Raw genomic sequence first — 14,367 nt, 5'->3', positions numbered from 1 at the left:
ATAGCGGTACCTAGCCGGGCGGGCGCGGTGGTGATGCCACGAGAAGAAATCTACATGGAACGCGTTTGTCCGAACAGAACGCAGTAGCACTGCTAGACTGCGCGACGATGACACACGATTGCCAGCTGAGATATTTTTATGCGCTTTTAGAATTCGCTGACGTCAGATCTCTCTCGCGCGGCGCCCGGGACCGGTTCCGCGCGCGCGACGGACGACCCGAGGCGAGCGACGTCCGCTCGGTCGCGCCCGAGGCGTTCGCGATGACGCCCGCGCCGCTGAACGCGGCCCCGAGCCCCGGGATCGTCGCGAGCGCGGCGCCGCATCACCACGCGGATCTGGGTGACGCGCATCGATCCTCCGCGCGGCCGCAACAATCGCCGTTCCCCGGCGGTCGGAAGCACGACGCGCCGCTCGCGCATCATCATCATCATCATCACCACCACGACCACCGCGAGGCGTCGCACCACTCGCGCCCGGAGCACGCGCACGGAGGCGCGCACGCGCCCACCGCGCGATGCGTCCTCGCGCATCACAGCATCATCCTCCCTCCCGGCCTGCACTCGGTCCATCGTCGACGCCCGCGACGATCCGCGACGATGTCCCCCGCGGCGGCCGCGGCCGCGGCCGCCGCGACGTCTCCGCACCGAACGACGTCGGGATCGCACCGCAGAGTCGGCGACGCGGTCGTCGCGAGCGCGCTGTTCGAACGTCGGCTCGGCCGCGGCGCCGACGACGCGACGGCGACGGCGACGGGGTCGGGAAGGGGCCGGGGCACGGATTCTTCTTCGACTTTTACGACGAGCGCGGCGTCGTCGTCGGCGTCGCGGACGTCGCCGACCACCGGCGGCGTGGACGACGAGGGTTTCGTCTACCCGCACGCGGACCCCCGCGTCCCCGCGTGGCTCACCGTGACGCGGACGCGATGGGACGACGTCACGACGAACCTCGCGTCGAGCGCGACGGTGCCGTTTTTGTTCCTCACCGCGCCGCAGATCATGAAAAACGCCGCGCTCATCGCGGCGGGACGCCCGGACGCGCTCGCCGCCATCTCGTGGCAGGGTCAAGTCGCGGGACTCCTCGGGAACTTGCTGCTGCTGTCCTACTTCAGCGACAAGGGCGAGGGCAGCGCGAGCGTCGTGCAGGTGGTGGGCGTGTGCGCGACGGGCGCGCTGCTGACGCAGATGTGCCTCGCCGGGCACATCCCGCTGCTCGAGTTCAGCGCCGCCGCGGTCGCGGTCGCCCTCGGCGTCGTCCTCAGCGCGCTGCGCATGCTCGGGCAGGTGGGTCCGGTGGACCCGAACGGCGTCCCGTGCGTCGGCAACGTGCAGTGCGCGGTGGACTTTGGCTCCGTCGACGACGACGACGACCCGATGGTGGTCCAAAAACTCCACGAGGCGGGCGACTTCGCGTGGGACGCGTATCAGGCGCGTTCCACACACTGGTCCCCATACGACCGCGTCGGCGTGGTGAACGCCGATCCTTAAGGACTTTTCCCGGCGTGTCTCTCCGCCCAGGGTCCCTCGCTTTCAATCCCCGCCGTCGGCGCCTTTCATCTCCGCTTCTGACGCCTTTGAACGCCACCCCGACGTTCGCTCGTACGGAACGACCCTCAGAGCCTCCTCGCGATCGTCGGCCTCGCCGCGCTCCCGCAGGTTGGCCTCGTGGCCTTGCTCCCGCCCGCGTGGACAGCGAATTGGGGGATGCTCCCGGGCGCGATCGGCGGACTGCTCGGGCTTGTCCTCGTCGTGTTGGGCCGCGCGGGGAAGCTCCCGGAGGAGGTGGACGCCGCGTGGGGCGCGCTCTCAGGCGCGTTCCACACACTGGTCCCCATACGACCGCGTTGGCGTGGTGAACGCCGATCCTTAAGGACTTTTCCGGCGCATCTCTCCGCCCAGGGTCCCTCGCGTTCAATCCCGACACGCCTCGACGCCTTTCAACTCAATCTGACGCCTTTCAACTCCACCCCGACAATCGCTTGTATGGAACGACCCTCAGGGTGGAGCGCGACGCTGCTGTTCATGACGATGCCCGTCGCGCAGCTCGCGAACAACTTCGCGAACCCGAGCTCGCTGGAGGGCCTCTCCGTGTTGTCGTCGGTGCTGGCGATGACTGGCAACGCGCTCATGGTGCCGCGCGCGTTGTTCACGCGAGACGTGATCTGGCTCACGGGGAGCACGTGGGGGTCGTGTCTCATGGGGTGGGGGGTGATGCTGTCGTTGCTGCTGGGGAGGGACGCGAGCGGGGCGAGGTACATCTCGCCGGAGCTGTTCAGCGCCATCTCGATCGCGTTTTTCGGGTTCATCGTGGTGGTGTTCGTCGCGGACGGGTTGGCGTCGTTGGCCGCGGGGCGGCCGACGGCGTGGCGTCTTCGCGCGTGGAGATTCGCGAAAGTGAGCGCGTGACGAGTGAGTACTCACTCGCGAGACGCACGCGACTCGATGACGCGTCTGATTTGATTGTAATACCTAATACCATCGCCGCGCATCGCAATGTTGCAGTGTGATACACCGCGGACGCGCCGCGTCCGTCTTCTCTCGTCGTCGTCGTCGTCGTCGTCGTCACGACACCACGGCGAGGACGCCCTGACACACGAGCCGGCGCACGGCGATCAGCGTGTCTCTCCCCGACGCGACGTCCAGCCCCGGCTCGATGAAATTGTCGTGAGATCTCGAGCAGACTGTGCACTCGATCTTCTCGAGGTCGCGCACGGCGACGCCCGTCTCCGCGGCGTCTTCCGAGTGCAGAAGAATCTCGAGCGCGGGACCGGCGTTCGCGGAGAAGAGCATCATCCCGGGTTCGTAATCGTCGCACTCGACCCACGCCTTCGCGCCGCCGTCGCCGGCATGATCGTTGTCCTCGCCGTCCCACGGCTCCTCGTCGTCGCCGTCGCCCTCGCCGTCGCCGCCTTCCATGTGCAGCTTCCGCCCGTTCTTGTGCACGTGGTACACCGTCACGCGCGCCTCGCCGTCGCCGAAGACGTCTTCGCCGTCGCCGTCCACCACCACCCTCGCGCCGCCCTCCGCGGTCAACCGCACGACGCTGTCCATCGTCACCTTCTTCGCGGCGTCCGGCCCGGACGCCGCCTTCGGCGTCGCGAGGTGCGACGGCGGCGGAGGCAGCCGCTGCTTCATGAGCCGCGCGCCGAGTTGGTCCGCGGCGGCGTCGAGCGGGAGCCTGCGGAGCACCGCGGACGCGAGCTCGTTAAGCGCGCCGACGAACGCGTCTCTTCGATCGCCGCCGCCGCCGTCACTTCCGTCGCCGTCGTCGCTCGCGCCGATCCCGAGCCGCTGAAGCATGTCCGGTGGCGGGCACCGCCGCAGCGCGGGGAGCTCCGCGACTGAGGGTCGTTCCGTACGAGCGTATGTCGGGGTGGAGTTGAAAGGCGTCAGTTGGAGGAGTCGAAAGGCGTCGAGGGCGGGTATTGAAAGCGAGGTGTGAGCGGAGAGAGACGCCGGGAAAAGTCCTTAAGGATCGGCGTTCACCACGGCGACGCGGTCGTATGGGAACCAGTGTATAGAACGCACCCGCGTCGCGAATCGCCGCCGGGAGCGCGAGCTCGAGCGCGTCCGCCCACGTGTTGAACTGATTCGTCGACAGCGTGACGTGCAGCGAGTGCTCCCCGTCGACGCACGACGCCTGGTGCACGGTCCCTCGCGGCATGTACAGCACGTCCCCGGGCTCGAGGATCACCTCGAGCACGGGCTCGCCGATCTCGTCCTGCGCGAAGTTCGGCGAGGAGTACCGCGGGAGCATCTCTTTCTCGGAGCGCGGCGGATACACGCGCCAGGTCTTCTTCCCTTCCAGCTGCAACACGAACGCGTCGATGTCGTCGAAGTGCGGGGAGAACCCCTGCGAGTTCGGCGGCGTGAGGTACACGTTGCAGCCCGTGCTGCAGTTCCAGTACCGCTCCATCGTGCTGAGCATTTTCCACAGCGCGTCTTTCCACCGCTGCGGGTGCAAGATCCGGAGCGAGCAGCCCTTCTCGTCGAACTTCTTCCACACCGACGCGGCGTCCGCGAACCACGGCTCCTCGTCGTCGGCGTCGTCGTCGTTGATGTTGTGCGTCTCGCGCACGCCGTTCACGTACGACGTCACGTCCACGTTGACGCCGTACCGCATCTTCCCCGCGCGCAGCCACCCGTCCACGTCCTCCTTGGAGAGCCATCCGTCGAGATACTTTTTGTTCGCGTTTCTCGAGACGTACAGCGGCCGTCGCTCCCACGTCAGCCTCATGAAGTCGTCCAGCGAGTACGGCGCGATGAGCCACTGCATGAGCTCCTCCGCGTTCCCCGCCTCCGCGTGCGCGAAACCGTCCTCGCAGTCCTTCGCCGGGCGCGGGTCCTCGACGACGATCGGTTGGAATCCGGCGCGCAGGGCGTCCACGGCGCCGTGCGTGCCGCCGTCCTCCGCGTCCTCGTCCTCGATCTCGCCGTTCAGGAGCTCGCCGACGAGGCCCTCGAGGTCGTCGTCTGGGTTCTCGTAGTCGTCGTCGTCGAGGTCGTCGTCGTCCAGGTCGTCGGCGTCGTCGGGCGCTTTTTCGTCCGATTCCGACGCGGGCGCCGGCGCCTCCTCGATCTCGCCGACGCGCTCCTCCTTCTTCGCCTTCTTCGCCGCGGGCGCGGGCGCGGCGTTCGCCTCCTTCTTATTCTTCTTCTTCGGCGCCATCGTTTCGGACGGCGGGGTGTTCGCTGTCGGGGCGCTTCGAGGAGTGCGAGGCGAACGGGTCGGGAGGCGGAATCAATAACGAACAGCTGACGATGTGATGCGCGATGCAGTGTCAGGTGCGTTCTAACAAAAGTTTTTCACCCATCGCCCGGTTTCAACATTTGATAGCGTCCCCTTTCAACTGACCGATGAACTATTTTTGTATGGAATGGCCCTCAGAACGGAGCACTTTTCCTTTTCTGACGCGCGGCGAGAGACGCCGGGGGGGGGTGAACGAACGGAACGAAGCGAGCGCGCGCGACGGAGAGCGACGACGCGACGCGTCTCGCGCGAGGACGCGCGAGGACGAGGACGAGCGAGCGAGAGCACGGTCTCTATTACACGACGGCGACTACTCTCGTTCCGCCGCGACGTCATCTCATTGCCTCGCGCGCTAACCAGCCCGCGAAACCACCAAACCCAGAAAGAACCCACCCGATTACGCCTTGTAGCCGCGGCTCTTGCGTCGACCGCGAGCCTTCTCGAACTTGCGACCCTTGTGGCGGACGTACGGCTTCGCGTGCGACCCCGGGACGCCGGGCGCGCCGAAGTGCTTAACCGCCTCGCGAGAGTTCTTCGGGCCGCGGAGCAGCGTGACCCCGTCGCCCGTGGGCGCGGAGAGCGCGAGCTGATCGAACGTCATGCACTCGCCGCCAGCCTTGATGATCCGCGCGCGAGCCGTCTCCGTGAATCGAAGCGCGCACACCTTCATCGCGGGCACTTCGAACATGCGCGCGTCGTCCGTGACGGTCCCGACGATCGCGGACACGCCCCCCTTGTGAAACTTCGCGAGCTTAGACAGCGACAACGGAGGGCGGTTGATCTTGGACATGAACAGACGCTTGAGGACGGTCTTGTTGAAGTCCGAGTCCGTGCGGCGCGCGAGGAAGCGGTAGAGCTTCACGAGGAGCTTGAGGTAGACGTTTTCGGACTTTGGCGCGGTGCGGTGCTTCACCTTGTTGCGCCCGCCCGCTTCGAGGTCGATCCCCTGAGATGATTTTCGGGAGGAGGGGAGAGGCAGGGAGGAGGCGGCGACGCGTCAGCGCGCGTTCGCGGGGAGGAGGGATGGGAGGGCCCGCGCGCGGCGACCGGGGCGGGGTGGGCGGCGCGCGCGCGATGGAGGAGGGAGGCGGGGAGGAGGCGAGGCGTCGTCGCGAGGCGTCGCCACTCGCCCCTCCCTTTCTCCATCATCACATCATCATCGCGCGGGCAAACCCTAAAAAAACCGCGCCGGACGCGACGGCCGCGACGAGGCGCGACGACGTCGCGACGTCGCGACGGCCGCGACGACGACGCGACGACGGCGACGACGGCGACGATGACGCGAGACGAAGGACGCGACGGCGGCGCGGGCGGCGCGGCGTTCGAGTCGCGCGCGCGGCGGGATCGAAGAAACCCCGTCGTCCGTCACCGCGCGCGCGGCGTCGAGAACGCCGTAAATCATTCGCTCGCGTCGCGGCCGCGACGCGCCGCCGTCGACGACGCGACGCGATCGCGACGCGCGCGGATGGAGAGAGACGGGCGCGGAGACGCACCATGTTGGCTGCCTAAGTTCGACTTGCGACGACGCGCGTGCGAAAGAGGGCGACGGACGGGAGGCGTCGTCGCTTTCGTGCGGTTCGTCCGTCGCGCGAGCAGTTCGCGGGTCGCAACGCAGACGCGGTCGGTCGGTCACCGCGCGCGAGACTGCTCAGTGCATCGATTTCAAAAGGTGAGTGCCAACGCGTACAACAATCATTCGTTCACTCGCGCGAGGTCGGCGCGGAGGACGCCGCGCGAGGGACCCGCCCGCCGCGACCCCCCGCCCGCCCGCCGCCGCGCGAGAGACGCGACCGGCGACAGAGTCCGCTCCTCGCGCTCCTCGCGGCTCGCGTCGCGCCATGGCGTCGTCCGGAGGGAGAAACGCGCCGGACGCGGAGCTCGTGGAGAAGCTGCGCGCGCTCGTCGCGAGGCTCACGACCGAGCTCGGGATCGGCGAGGGGCGGGGCGCGGAAGGGCTCGCGACCGCGTCCGTCGCGATGCTGAGCAAGATGATCTCCCCGTACGACGTCACGAAGGTGGCGACCGCGCAGGCGCAGAAGACGCTCAGGGAGCGCGCGCGCGATCCGGAGGCGTTCGCTACCGCGTACGACCGGCTGAAGCGCGCGGGGCACGCCTCCGAGGTGGACAAGTACCTCGCCGTGCTCGCCAAGGTGGTCGCGGACGAGGACGTCCTCGCCGCGGTGAGCGTCGACGGCGGCGAAGAAGACGGCGGCGCGGCGCGCGGAGACGATCGGCGGCCGACGCCGCGAGGGGCGACGATGCTGGCGAGCTCGGAGACGACGGGGGACGACACCGCCGATTTCGACTTCTCGCGCGGCGCCGGCGTCGCGTCCGAGGTGGGCGCGTCCCCGAACGACGCGGAGATCAGCTCGCTGTCGCGCGACCCCCCGAACGCGAGCACCGGGGAGTTCACGTTCGCGAGCGAGGAGAACGCGCTCGCCGCGGATCCCGAGGGACGTCGGTCGTCCCCGGGGATGACGGGATTCAAAACCATGGACGGAAAGACGCTGACGCATAACCCCGCGTATTCGAGCAGCGGCGGCGGCGGCGCCGGGAGCGGGAGCGGGAGCGGCGGCGCGGGAGCAGCGCTCGCGGACGCGCTCGGGGTGATGACGCCGGAGGTGCGGCGAAGGATGGAGGGGTTGGACCTCGGCGGCGCGGCGACGCCGCCGGCGGCGGCGAGAGTGCGAGATTCTTCGCGGGGAGAAGGAGAAGACGCGGCGGCGTTCGCCGTCGTCGCCGCGCGCCGCGCGCCGGGCGACGCGCTCGTGGAGGGGCGCGACTTCCCGACGCTCCCGGCGTGGACGTCCGATCGACCGTTCTTGACCGGGTCGCACTTGGGCTCGGGCGCGGGCGGTTCATCGGTCGCGCGCGACGCGCCGAAACCGCTGGGAGAGTACGACACCGCGTGCCAGGAACTCCTCGTGATCGACGACTTACTCTACGCGATGATGGGCGTCGAGGGGCGCTACGTCACCGCCTCGCGATCCGGCGGCGGCGCGGGAGGCGTGGTGACGTTTCACATCTCCGAGGGATTAGAACCGTCGCTGCGCGCGCTCGCGAAAGAAGCGCTCCCGCTGTGCGCCGCCGCGGCGACGGCGTCCGACTACGCGGAGCGCGCGCGTCGGTTCGAGAGCGGCCTCGTCGGCCACGCGCTCGCGGCGGAGATGAGCGAGCTGCTCCACGACTGGCACACGATGATCGTGCAGCTGGAGCACCAGAAGAACCTCGGGCGGCTGTCGCTGCAGGCGCTGTGGTTTTACGTACAGCCCGCGGCGCCGGCGTTGGCGCTGTTGGCGCGCGTCGCCGCGTCGGCGCCGGGACTGCGAGGCGCGCCCTTGCTGAACCACCTGCATCGAGAAGCGCGCGCGCGCGCGGGCGACGTCGCGGCGAGGGATCTCTTGCTGCGGCTGCTTCGCGCGGCGGCGGCGCCGTACGCGAAGGCTGTGGAGAGGTGGGTGTACGAGGGGCGGGTGGAGGATCCGTACGACGAATTTTTGATCGTCGAACGCGCGGACCTGGACAAGGCGTCGCTCTCCGAGGAGTACGACTCGCGGTACTGGTCCGCGCGGTACACGCTGCGGGAGGACGTCCCGGTGTTCTTGGGCGGCGACCTCGCGGAGAAGGTTCTGACGACGGGGAAGTACCTCACGGCGTTGCGCGAGAGCACGTTCTCCAGGGGATCCGCGGCGGCGGCGGGTACGATTTCAAACGCCGCCGCCGGCGCCGCCGGCGCCGCCGCCGACGACGACGACGCGGCCGCGTTCGACCTCCCCCCGCTCCCGAGCGACGGCCTCGGGCGGATCGCCCTCGGCGCGGACGCGCGGGGGACGCACGCGACGCGGATCAACGCCGCGTTCAAGCACGCGTCGAACGCGTTGCTTCGCAACGTCTTGATCGAAGGCGATCTCCGCGCGCGTCTGCTCTCCATGAAGCGCTACTTCCTTCTGGACAAGGGCGACTTCCTCGTGCACTTCGTGGACATCGCGGGCGAGCAGCTCTCGAAGCGCGCGCCGGACATCAGCGTCGATAAGCTCCAGAGCCTACTCGAGCTGTCGTTGAAGCTGTCCTCGGCGTCGTCCGACCCTCACAACGAGGACCTCACGTGCGCGTTGGAACGCCAGGGGATCATCCACCAGCTTCTGTCGATTCAGTCGCTGCGCGACGACGGGACCGGCGCGGGCGGGGTGGCGTACGACGGCGACGAAGCGCACGTCGCGATGACCCCGAAAGAAGCGCTCAGGTTGACCGGGTTCGAGACGTTCACGCTGGATTACGAGGCGCCGTGGCCGGTGTCGCTCGTGCTGTCGCGACGCGCGCTGACGAAATATCAGCTCCTGTTCCGCCACATGTTCCACTGCAAACACGTGGAAAGACGGTTGTGTGCCACGTGGCAGACGTGGCAGTCCAGCGCGACGCGAGCGACCGCGACCGCGGACGCGGGGTCGCTCGGCCGCGCGTACATCCTCTCTCAACGCATGCTGCATTTCCTTCAAAATTTCGTCTACTACCTCGCGTGCGAAGTCGTCGAGCCCAACTGGCACCGGCTCGAGGCGAAGATCGCGGAGGCGTCCAACGTGGACGAGCTCGCGGCGGAGCACGACGCGTTCTTGGACGCGTGCATGAAGGAGGGCATGCTGTTCTGGCCGACGATCTTGCGGCGGCTGGAGAAAATCAAGTCGGCGTGTTTGAGATTCGCCGACGCGAGCGCGAGGTGCGTTCTATACACTGGTTCCCATACGACCCCGTCGCCGTGGTGAACGCCGATCCTTAAGGACTTTTCCCGTCCTCTCTCTCCGCCCAGGGTCCCTCGCTTTCAATCCCCGCCCTCGACGCCTTTCAACTCCAACTGACGCCTTTCAACTCCACTCCAACTTCGCTTTGTATGGAACGACCCTGAGGCTCGCGTCCGACGCGGAGAACTCCGCGGCGACGGCGGCGGGGCGGAAGTCTCTGGGCGGCGAAGAGGAAGGCTTCGCGGGGAAGCGGAGCGCGACGAGCGCCATCGACAGGATGAACGCGCGCGCGGACGCGGCGGCGGCGGTCGTGGACGCCGCGGAGGACGAGGCGTTCGTCGCGACCGCGTCGGAGCTCGAGCGCGAGTTTGACTTTCAGCTTCGCGAGCTGTTGGAATCGCTCAACGCGTCGACGCACCTGGAGCCGAACCTCGCGTCGCTGTGCGCGCGGCTGGACTTCAACGAGTTCTACAGCTTCGGCCCGGGGGGGAAGTACACGTGAGCGAGCGAGCGAGCGAGCGATGATGATGTGATGGATGTGATAAAGAATGGATATCGTTCAAATCGTTCAACGCGAAAATAATGATAAAATGACGAGCGCGTCACGCGGCGGTCTTCAACCCGATCGTCTTCCTCGCCTTCCCGTCCCTCCTCTCCGCCGGGCTCCAAAACGGCTTCTTCGCCTCCAGGTGCAGCCAATGCTGCGCGATCCGAAGCCCCTGGAACGTCGCGCAGACCCACCACACCCCCTCCAACCCCCCGCCGAAGCACGCGAACGTCTCGTGCGTCTTTAACAACGCCAACACGACGAAAAAATCTCTCAGGTGCGTCCGCCCGAGGTACCCCACCTCCCCGGCGCCGATGATGCTTCCCTCGATCCCGTACACGGTCGCGCTGAGCCCCAGCGACGCCGCGACCGGGATCGTCAGCGTACGCAGCGCGGTCGTCACGAGCGGGTCGTCGGAGAAGGCCCCCGTGGTCGTCACCGCCGCCGCGACGGAGGCCAGGACGGCGCCGAGCGCAGCGGCGACGGCGACGAGCGCGCCGCGGAATTTTCTCGCGCTCTGATACCGGCCGGCGCCGAGCTCGCGCGGGAGCAGCGCGTTGCACGCGGTGAACACGGGCTCGGTGAGGAACGACAGGAGCCAGAAAACCTCCAGCGCCACCTTGTGCGCGGCGCCCGGGACGACGCCCAACGACGACGCGGACGCGGTGATCGCCGCGTAGGTCCCCATCCTCGAAAACGCGCCGACGAAGAGCCAGCCGATCTCGCTGAGCATCTTCGAGCGATTGATGACGTCCGCGGCTTGTCTGCACGCAGCGACGGACGCGAGGCACGCGGCCACGACTTTTTCACCCGCGCCGCCGCCGAGACCCGCGACGTCGGCGCCGGGGATGCGCGTCGCGGCGGAATCCGCGTCCGCGTCCGCGTCCGCGTCCGCGCCGCCGAACGGCGAGATCAACAGCCCGTCCCTCACGAGCCCTCGGAGGAACACCGCGAACGTGAACACCTGCCCCGCCGCGATCGCGCCCGCGGCTCCGACGAGTCCCCACCCGAACGGCCCCCACTCCGGGTGCGCGGCCGCGAGGAGCATCGCGAGCGTCGCGAGCCCCGTGCTCGTCCACGCGCGCATCGGCGTGACGCCGTCGCGTTGGCCGACGAAGACCCCCTGAAAGCGATGTTGAAAGGCGGAGTTGAAAGGCGTCAGAAGCGAGGTTGAAAGGCGTCGCGGCGCGTCGGGATCGAAACCGTGGCGCGGGCGGAGAGAATCGCCGAGGAGAAAAAGGAAGTCCTTAAGGATCGGCGTTCACCACGCCGACGCGGTCGTATGGGAACCAGTGTAAATATGAACGCGCCTCCGCGGCGTTGGACGCGGCGAAGAACGGCAACCCGAGCGCGCGGACGACGACGTAGCTCTTCACGACGGGCGCCGCCGCGGGAGGGACGTGCATGAAGGCGAGCAGCGGGCCGGCCGCGACCGCGAGGCCGGCGGCGAGGACGCCGCCGCTGACGAACGCCGCGCCGACGGCGGCGGTGACCATCCGAGGGAGCTCGCCGCCGTCCACAGCCGCGCCGCCGTCGTCCTCCGCGGCGGCGATCGTCGAGTTCGAGTTCGAGTTCGAGTTCGAGTTCGAGTTCGAGTTCGAGTTCGAGTTCGAGTCCGCCGCCGCCGCCGCCGCCGCCGCGGACACCTTCGCGACCGCGGTCGTGACGACGATGGACAGCGCGTAGCACACCTCCGCGGCGAAAGAGAACAGCGACGTCGTCGGCGCGAGCGCGGCGAGATAAATCGTCCCAATCTTCGCGGCGCACGCCGTCTCCGCCGAGCTCAGCACCGGCTCTATGCAGCTGTTCACGAGCGCGGGAAGCCCGAGCAGCGTGATTTGCGCGAGGAGGGCCTTGTATCCGATCCACCCCTCCCTGGTCTCCATGTCCTCGCCGACGTCCACGGCGTTGAGCTGCGACGCGGCGGCTTCGCTGTACGAAACGAGAGGGTCGCGCGCGGCGTCGTCGGCGGCGTCTTCGTCGTCTTCGTCGTCGAGGTCCGCGTCTTCGTCGTCGAGGTCCGCGTCCTTCTCGAGGACGTCCACGCTCGCGCCAGCCTCGCGTCGCCTGAGCTCGCCGTACTCGCTGCGCGCGGCTTCGTACCTCAGCTCGAGCGCGTCCTCTTCCGCGGACGTCTTCGACGACGCGACGTCGCGGCGATCGCGGTCGCGTCGGCGTCGCGGCGGCTCCGCGCCGCCGTCGAAGGCGAGCGCCCTCGCGCGCGCGCTGTCATCGTCGCGGACGCGGCGGCGCGCCGGGCGGCGCGTCCACGGCGACGCGCCGCTCGGCGCCGCCGCGGCGGGGCGCGCGGGCGCGCGACGCGACGACGACGACGACGACCGCGACGATGACGACGCGCGGACGACGGCCGCCGCCGCCGCGCCGCGCGCGAGCGTCGTCGCCGCGGTCGCCGGCGTCATCCTCTCGCGCGATGAGACGTCACGAAGCGCGGGGCGTTACCGACGCGGCATCCACGCCGTCGTCCGGCGGCGTCGCGTCTCGTGCGCGCGAGGGCGCGGGGGAGGACGCGTCGGCGTCGGGAGCGGCGCGAAGCACGCGACGCGTCGAATCGTAGACGACGAATGCGCCGGCCGCGTTCGTCGCGACGCGCGCTGGCGCGTCGCCTCGTTCCTTCCGCTTCGTTCCTCGCGCGAGCGGCGCGCGACGCGGTGCCGGGGCGTCCACGAACGCGCGGCGCGTCGATTCGGGCGTGCCACGCGCGAAGCGGAGTGCGCGCGGAGGCGGCCGCGGTGTCGCCGTTAAAAACGCGTCGACGAAAAGCGATCTCTGTTCTTTCCGATGAAATCTGACCAAGAAGAGCACATCCGACGCCGGTGACTCAAGAACGACGGTCTAAATTCGCCCGACTATGACTCGGAGTCTCGGACGGTTCCAGCACAGAAAGCTTTCACCTGGCTTTCACGCACGCAGAAAGCTCGACTCAACAACGCAGTGCCAAACAGTCGGCGCGTCCGCTGCTCCTCCTCCTCCTCCTCCTCCTCCTCCGCGTCGTCCGTCCGCGAGTCGACGCCCCCCCCCTCCGCCCGCGCCGCGCGCGCGATGTCCATCCGCGTCGAACGACTCGACGCCGACGCGCGCGTCGCGGTCGTCACCATCGACGCGCCGTCGACGTCGAACGCCATCACGAGACCGATGCTCGTCCACCTCGCGCGAGCGTTCAGGGAGCTTCGCGACGCCGAAAATCCCGCCGTCCGCGCGTGCGTCCTCGCCGCGCGCGGAAGAAAAGCGTTCAGCGCCGGAATCGACCTGAGCGCGGCGGAGGACGTGTTCAAGATGGACGCGAACGACCTCACGAACGACATCGTCCATCAGATGGAACGCTGCGATTTTCTCATCGTCGGCGCGATAAACGGCGTCGCCGTAAACGCCGGATTCGAGCTCGCGCTCGCGTGCGACGTCCTCGTGTGCTCGCCGCGCGCGGCGTGGATAGACACGCACGCGAAGTTGGGGCTGCTGCCGTCGTGGGGGCTGAGCGCGAAGCTGCCGCGGATCGTGGGCGCGAAGGCGGCCAACGCGGTCAGCCTCGCCGGCGCGCCGCTCGACGCCGACGCGGCGCTGAGGTGCGTTCAATCTCTCACACTGGTCCCCATACGACCGCGTCGGCTTGGTGAACGCCGATCCTTAAGGACTTTTGCCGTCCTTTTTCTCTTCCCACCCCTCGCTCACAATCCCGACGCACCTCGACGCCTTTAAACTCCGCTTCTGACGCCTTTCAACTCCGCCCCGACATCATCGCTCGATGGACCCTCGACCCCGAGGCTCGGGCTCGTGCACCGCGTCGTGGAGGAGGAGGAGGACGACGACGCGTACTACCTGCGCGCGGACGGCGCCGGCGGTGACGAGAGTAGTGGCAGCGAGAGTAGCGACAGACGCCGCGGCGGGGTGGAGACGGAGACGCCGAGGTTGATGGAGGCGGCGACGGCGCTCGCGACGAGCGCCGCGAATCTCCGCGGCGGCGTCGGGTGTAAACGCGCGCGCCGAGATTTGGACGGGCTGGCGTACGCGGACGCGCGGAGGGAGGAGCGCGCTCGCGCGTTCGCGCAGTACGACGCGCTGCCGGCGTCGTTCTTCGCGAAGATGCGAGCCGCCGCGGGGCTCGCGCCCAGGGCGAAGCTGTAGGAGCGCGTAGGTAGTCCGCGAATAGAGGGTCGTTCTATACGAGCGAATGTCGGGGTGGAGTTCAAAGGCGTCAGGTGGAGTTGAAAGGCGTCGAGGGCGGGTATTGAAACCGTGGGGTGGGCGCAGAGAGACGACGGGAAAAGTCCTTAAGGATCGGCGTTCACCACGCGAACGCGGTCGTATGGGAACCAGTGTATG

General features: G+C 68.5%; 6 protein-coding genes across 6 annotated transcripts; 3 read left to right on the top strand and 3 right to left on the bottom strand.

Moving 5' to 3' along the window:
- Positions 1-260: 260 nt before the first annotated feature.
- MEX1 (chloroplast maltose exporter family) lies at positions 261-2,483 on the top strand (the record flags this gene model as incomplete). Its single annotated transcript, XM_003057092.1, has 3 exons — positions 261-1,424; positions 1,614-1,806; positions 1,996-2,483. The coding sequence occupies 3 exons, from the start codon at positions 261-263 to the stop codon at positions 2,400-2,402; spliced, it is 1,764 nt and encodes a 587-aa protein (XP_003057138.1). The 3' UTR covers positions 2,403-2,483.
- MICPUCDRAFT_55966 (uncharacterized protein) lies at positions 2,437-4,665 on the bottom strand (the record flags this gene model as incomplete). The annotated part of the gene is made up of 2 exons (XM_003056631.1): positions 2,437-3,337; positions 3,525-4,665. The coding sequence occupies 2 exons, from the start codon at positions 4,663-4,665 to the stop codon at positions 2,559-2,561; spliced, it is 1,920 nt and encodes a 639-aa protein (XP_003056677.1). The 3' UTR covers positions 2,437-2,558.
- A 354-nt stretch (positions 4,666-5,019) lies between these two features.
- MICPUCDRAFT_25478 (uncharacterized protein) lies at positions 5,020-6,305 on the bottom strand. Its single transcript, XM_003056630.1, has 2 exons — positions 6,240-6,305; positions 5,020-5,692 (listed from the first exon to the last, which is right to left on the bottom strand). The coding sequence occupies exons 1-2, from the start codon at positions 6,240-6,242 to the stop codon at positions 5,144-5,146; spliced, it is 552 nt and encodes a 183-aa protein (XP_003056676.1). The 5' UTR covers positions 6,243-6,305; the 3' UTR covers positions 5,020-5,143.
- A 1,074-nt stretch (positions 6,306-7,379) lies between these two features.
- MICPUCDRAFT_15650 (uncharacterized protein) lies at positions 7,380-9,506 on the top strand (the record flags this gene model as incomplete). The annotated part of the gene is made up of 2 exons (XM_003057091.1): positions 7,380-8,416; positions 8,534-9,506. The coding sequence occupies 2 exons, from the start codon at positions 7,380-7,382 to the stop codon at positions 9,504-9,506; spliced, it is 2,010 nt and encodes a 669-aa protein (XP_003057137.1).
- Positions 9,507-10,020: 514 nt separating this feature from the next.
- On the bottom strand, positions 10,021-12,449 carry MICPUCDRAFT_55963 (Multidrug/Oligosaccharidyl-lipid/Polysaccharide flippase superfamily; the record flags this gene model as incomplete). Its single annotated transcript, XM_003056629.1, has 2 exons — positions 10,021-11,152; positions 11,295-12,449. 2 exons carry the CDS (start codon positions 12,447-12,449, stop codon positions 10,085-10,087), a joined length of 2,223 nt encoding a protein of 740 aa, XP_003056675.1. The 3' UTR covers positions 10,021-10,084.
- Positions 12,450-13,128: 679 nt separating this feature from the next.
- MICPUCDRAFT_11302 (uncharacterized protein) lies at positions 13,129-13,581 on the top strand (the record flags this gene model as incomplete). Its single annotated transcript, XM_003057090.1, has 1 exon — positions 13,129-13,581. A coding segment is annotated over one exon (453 nt), but the record flags the coding sequence as incomplete, so codon positions are not given.
- Positions 13,582-14,367: the final 786 nt, after the last annotated feature.

Source organism: Micromonas pusilla (assembly GCF_000151265.4).
Source record: "Micromonas pusilla CCMP1545 genomic scaffold MICPUCscaffold_3, whole genome shotgun sequence".
NCBI lineage: Eukaryota > Viridiplantae > Chlorophyta > Mamiellophyceae > Mamiellales > Mamiellaceae > Micromonas > Micromonas pusilla.
This window is presented reverse-complemented; position numbering and strand designations above follow the sequence as displayed.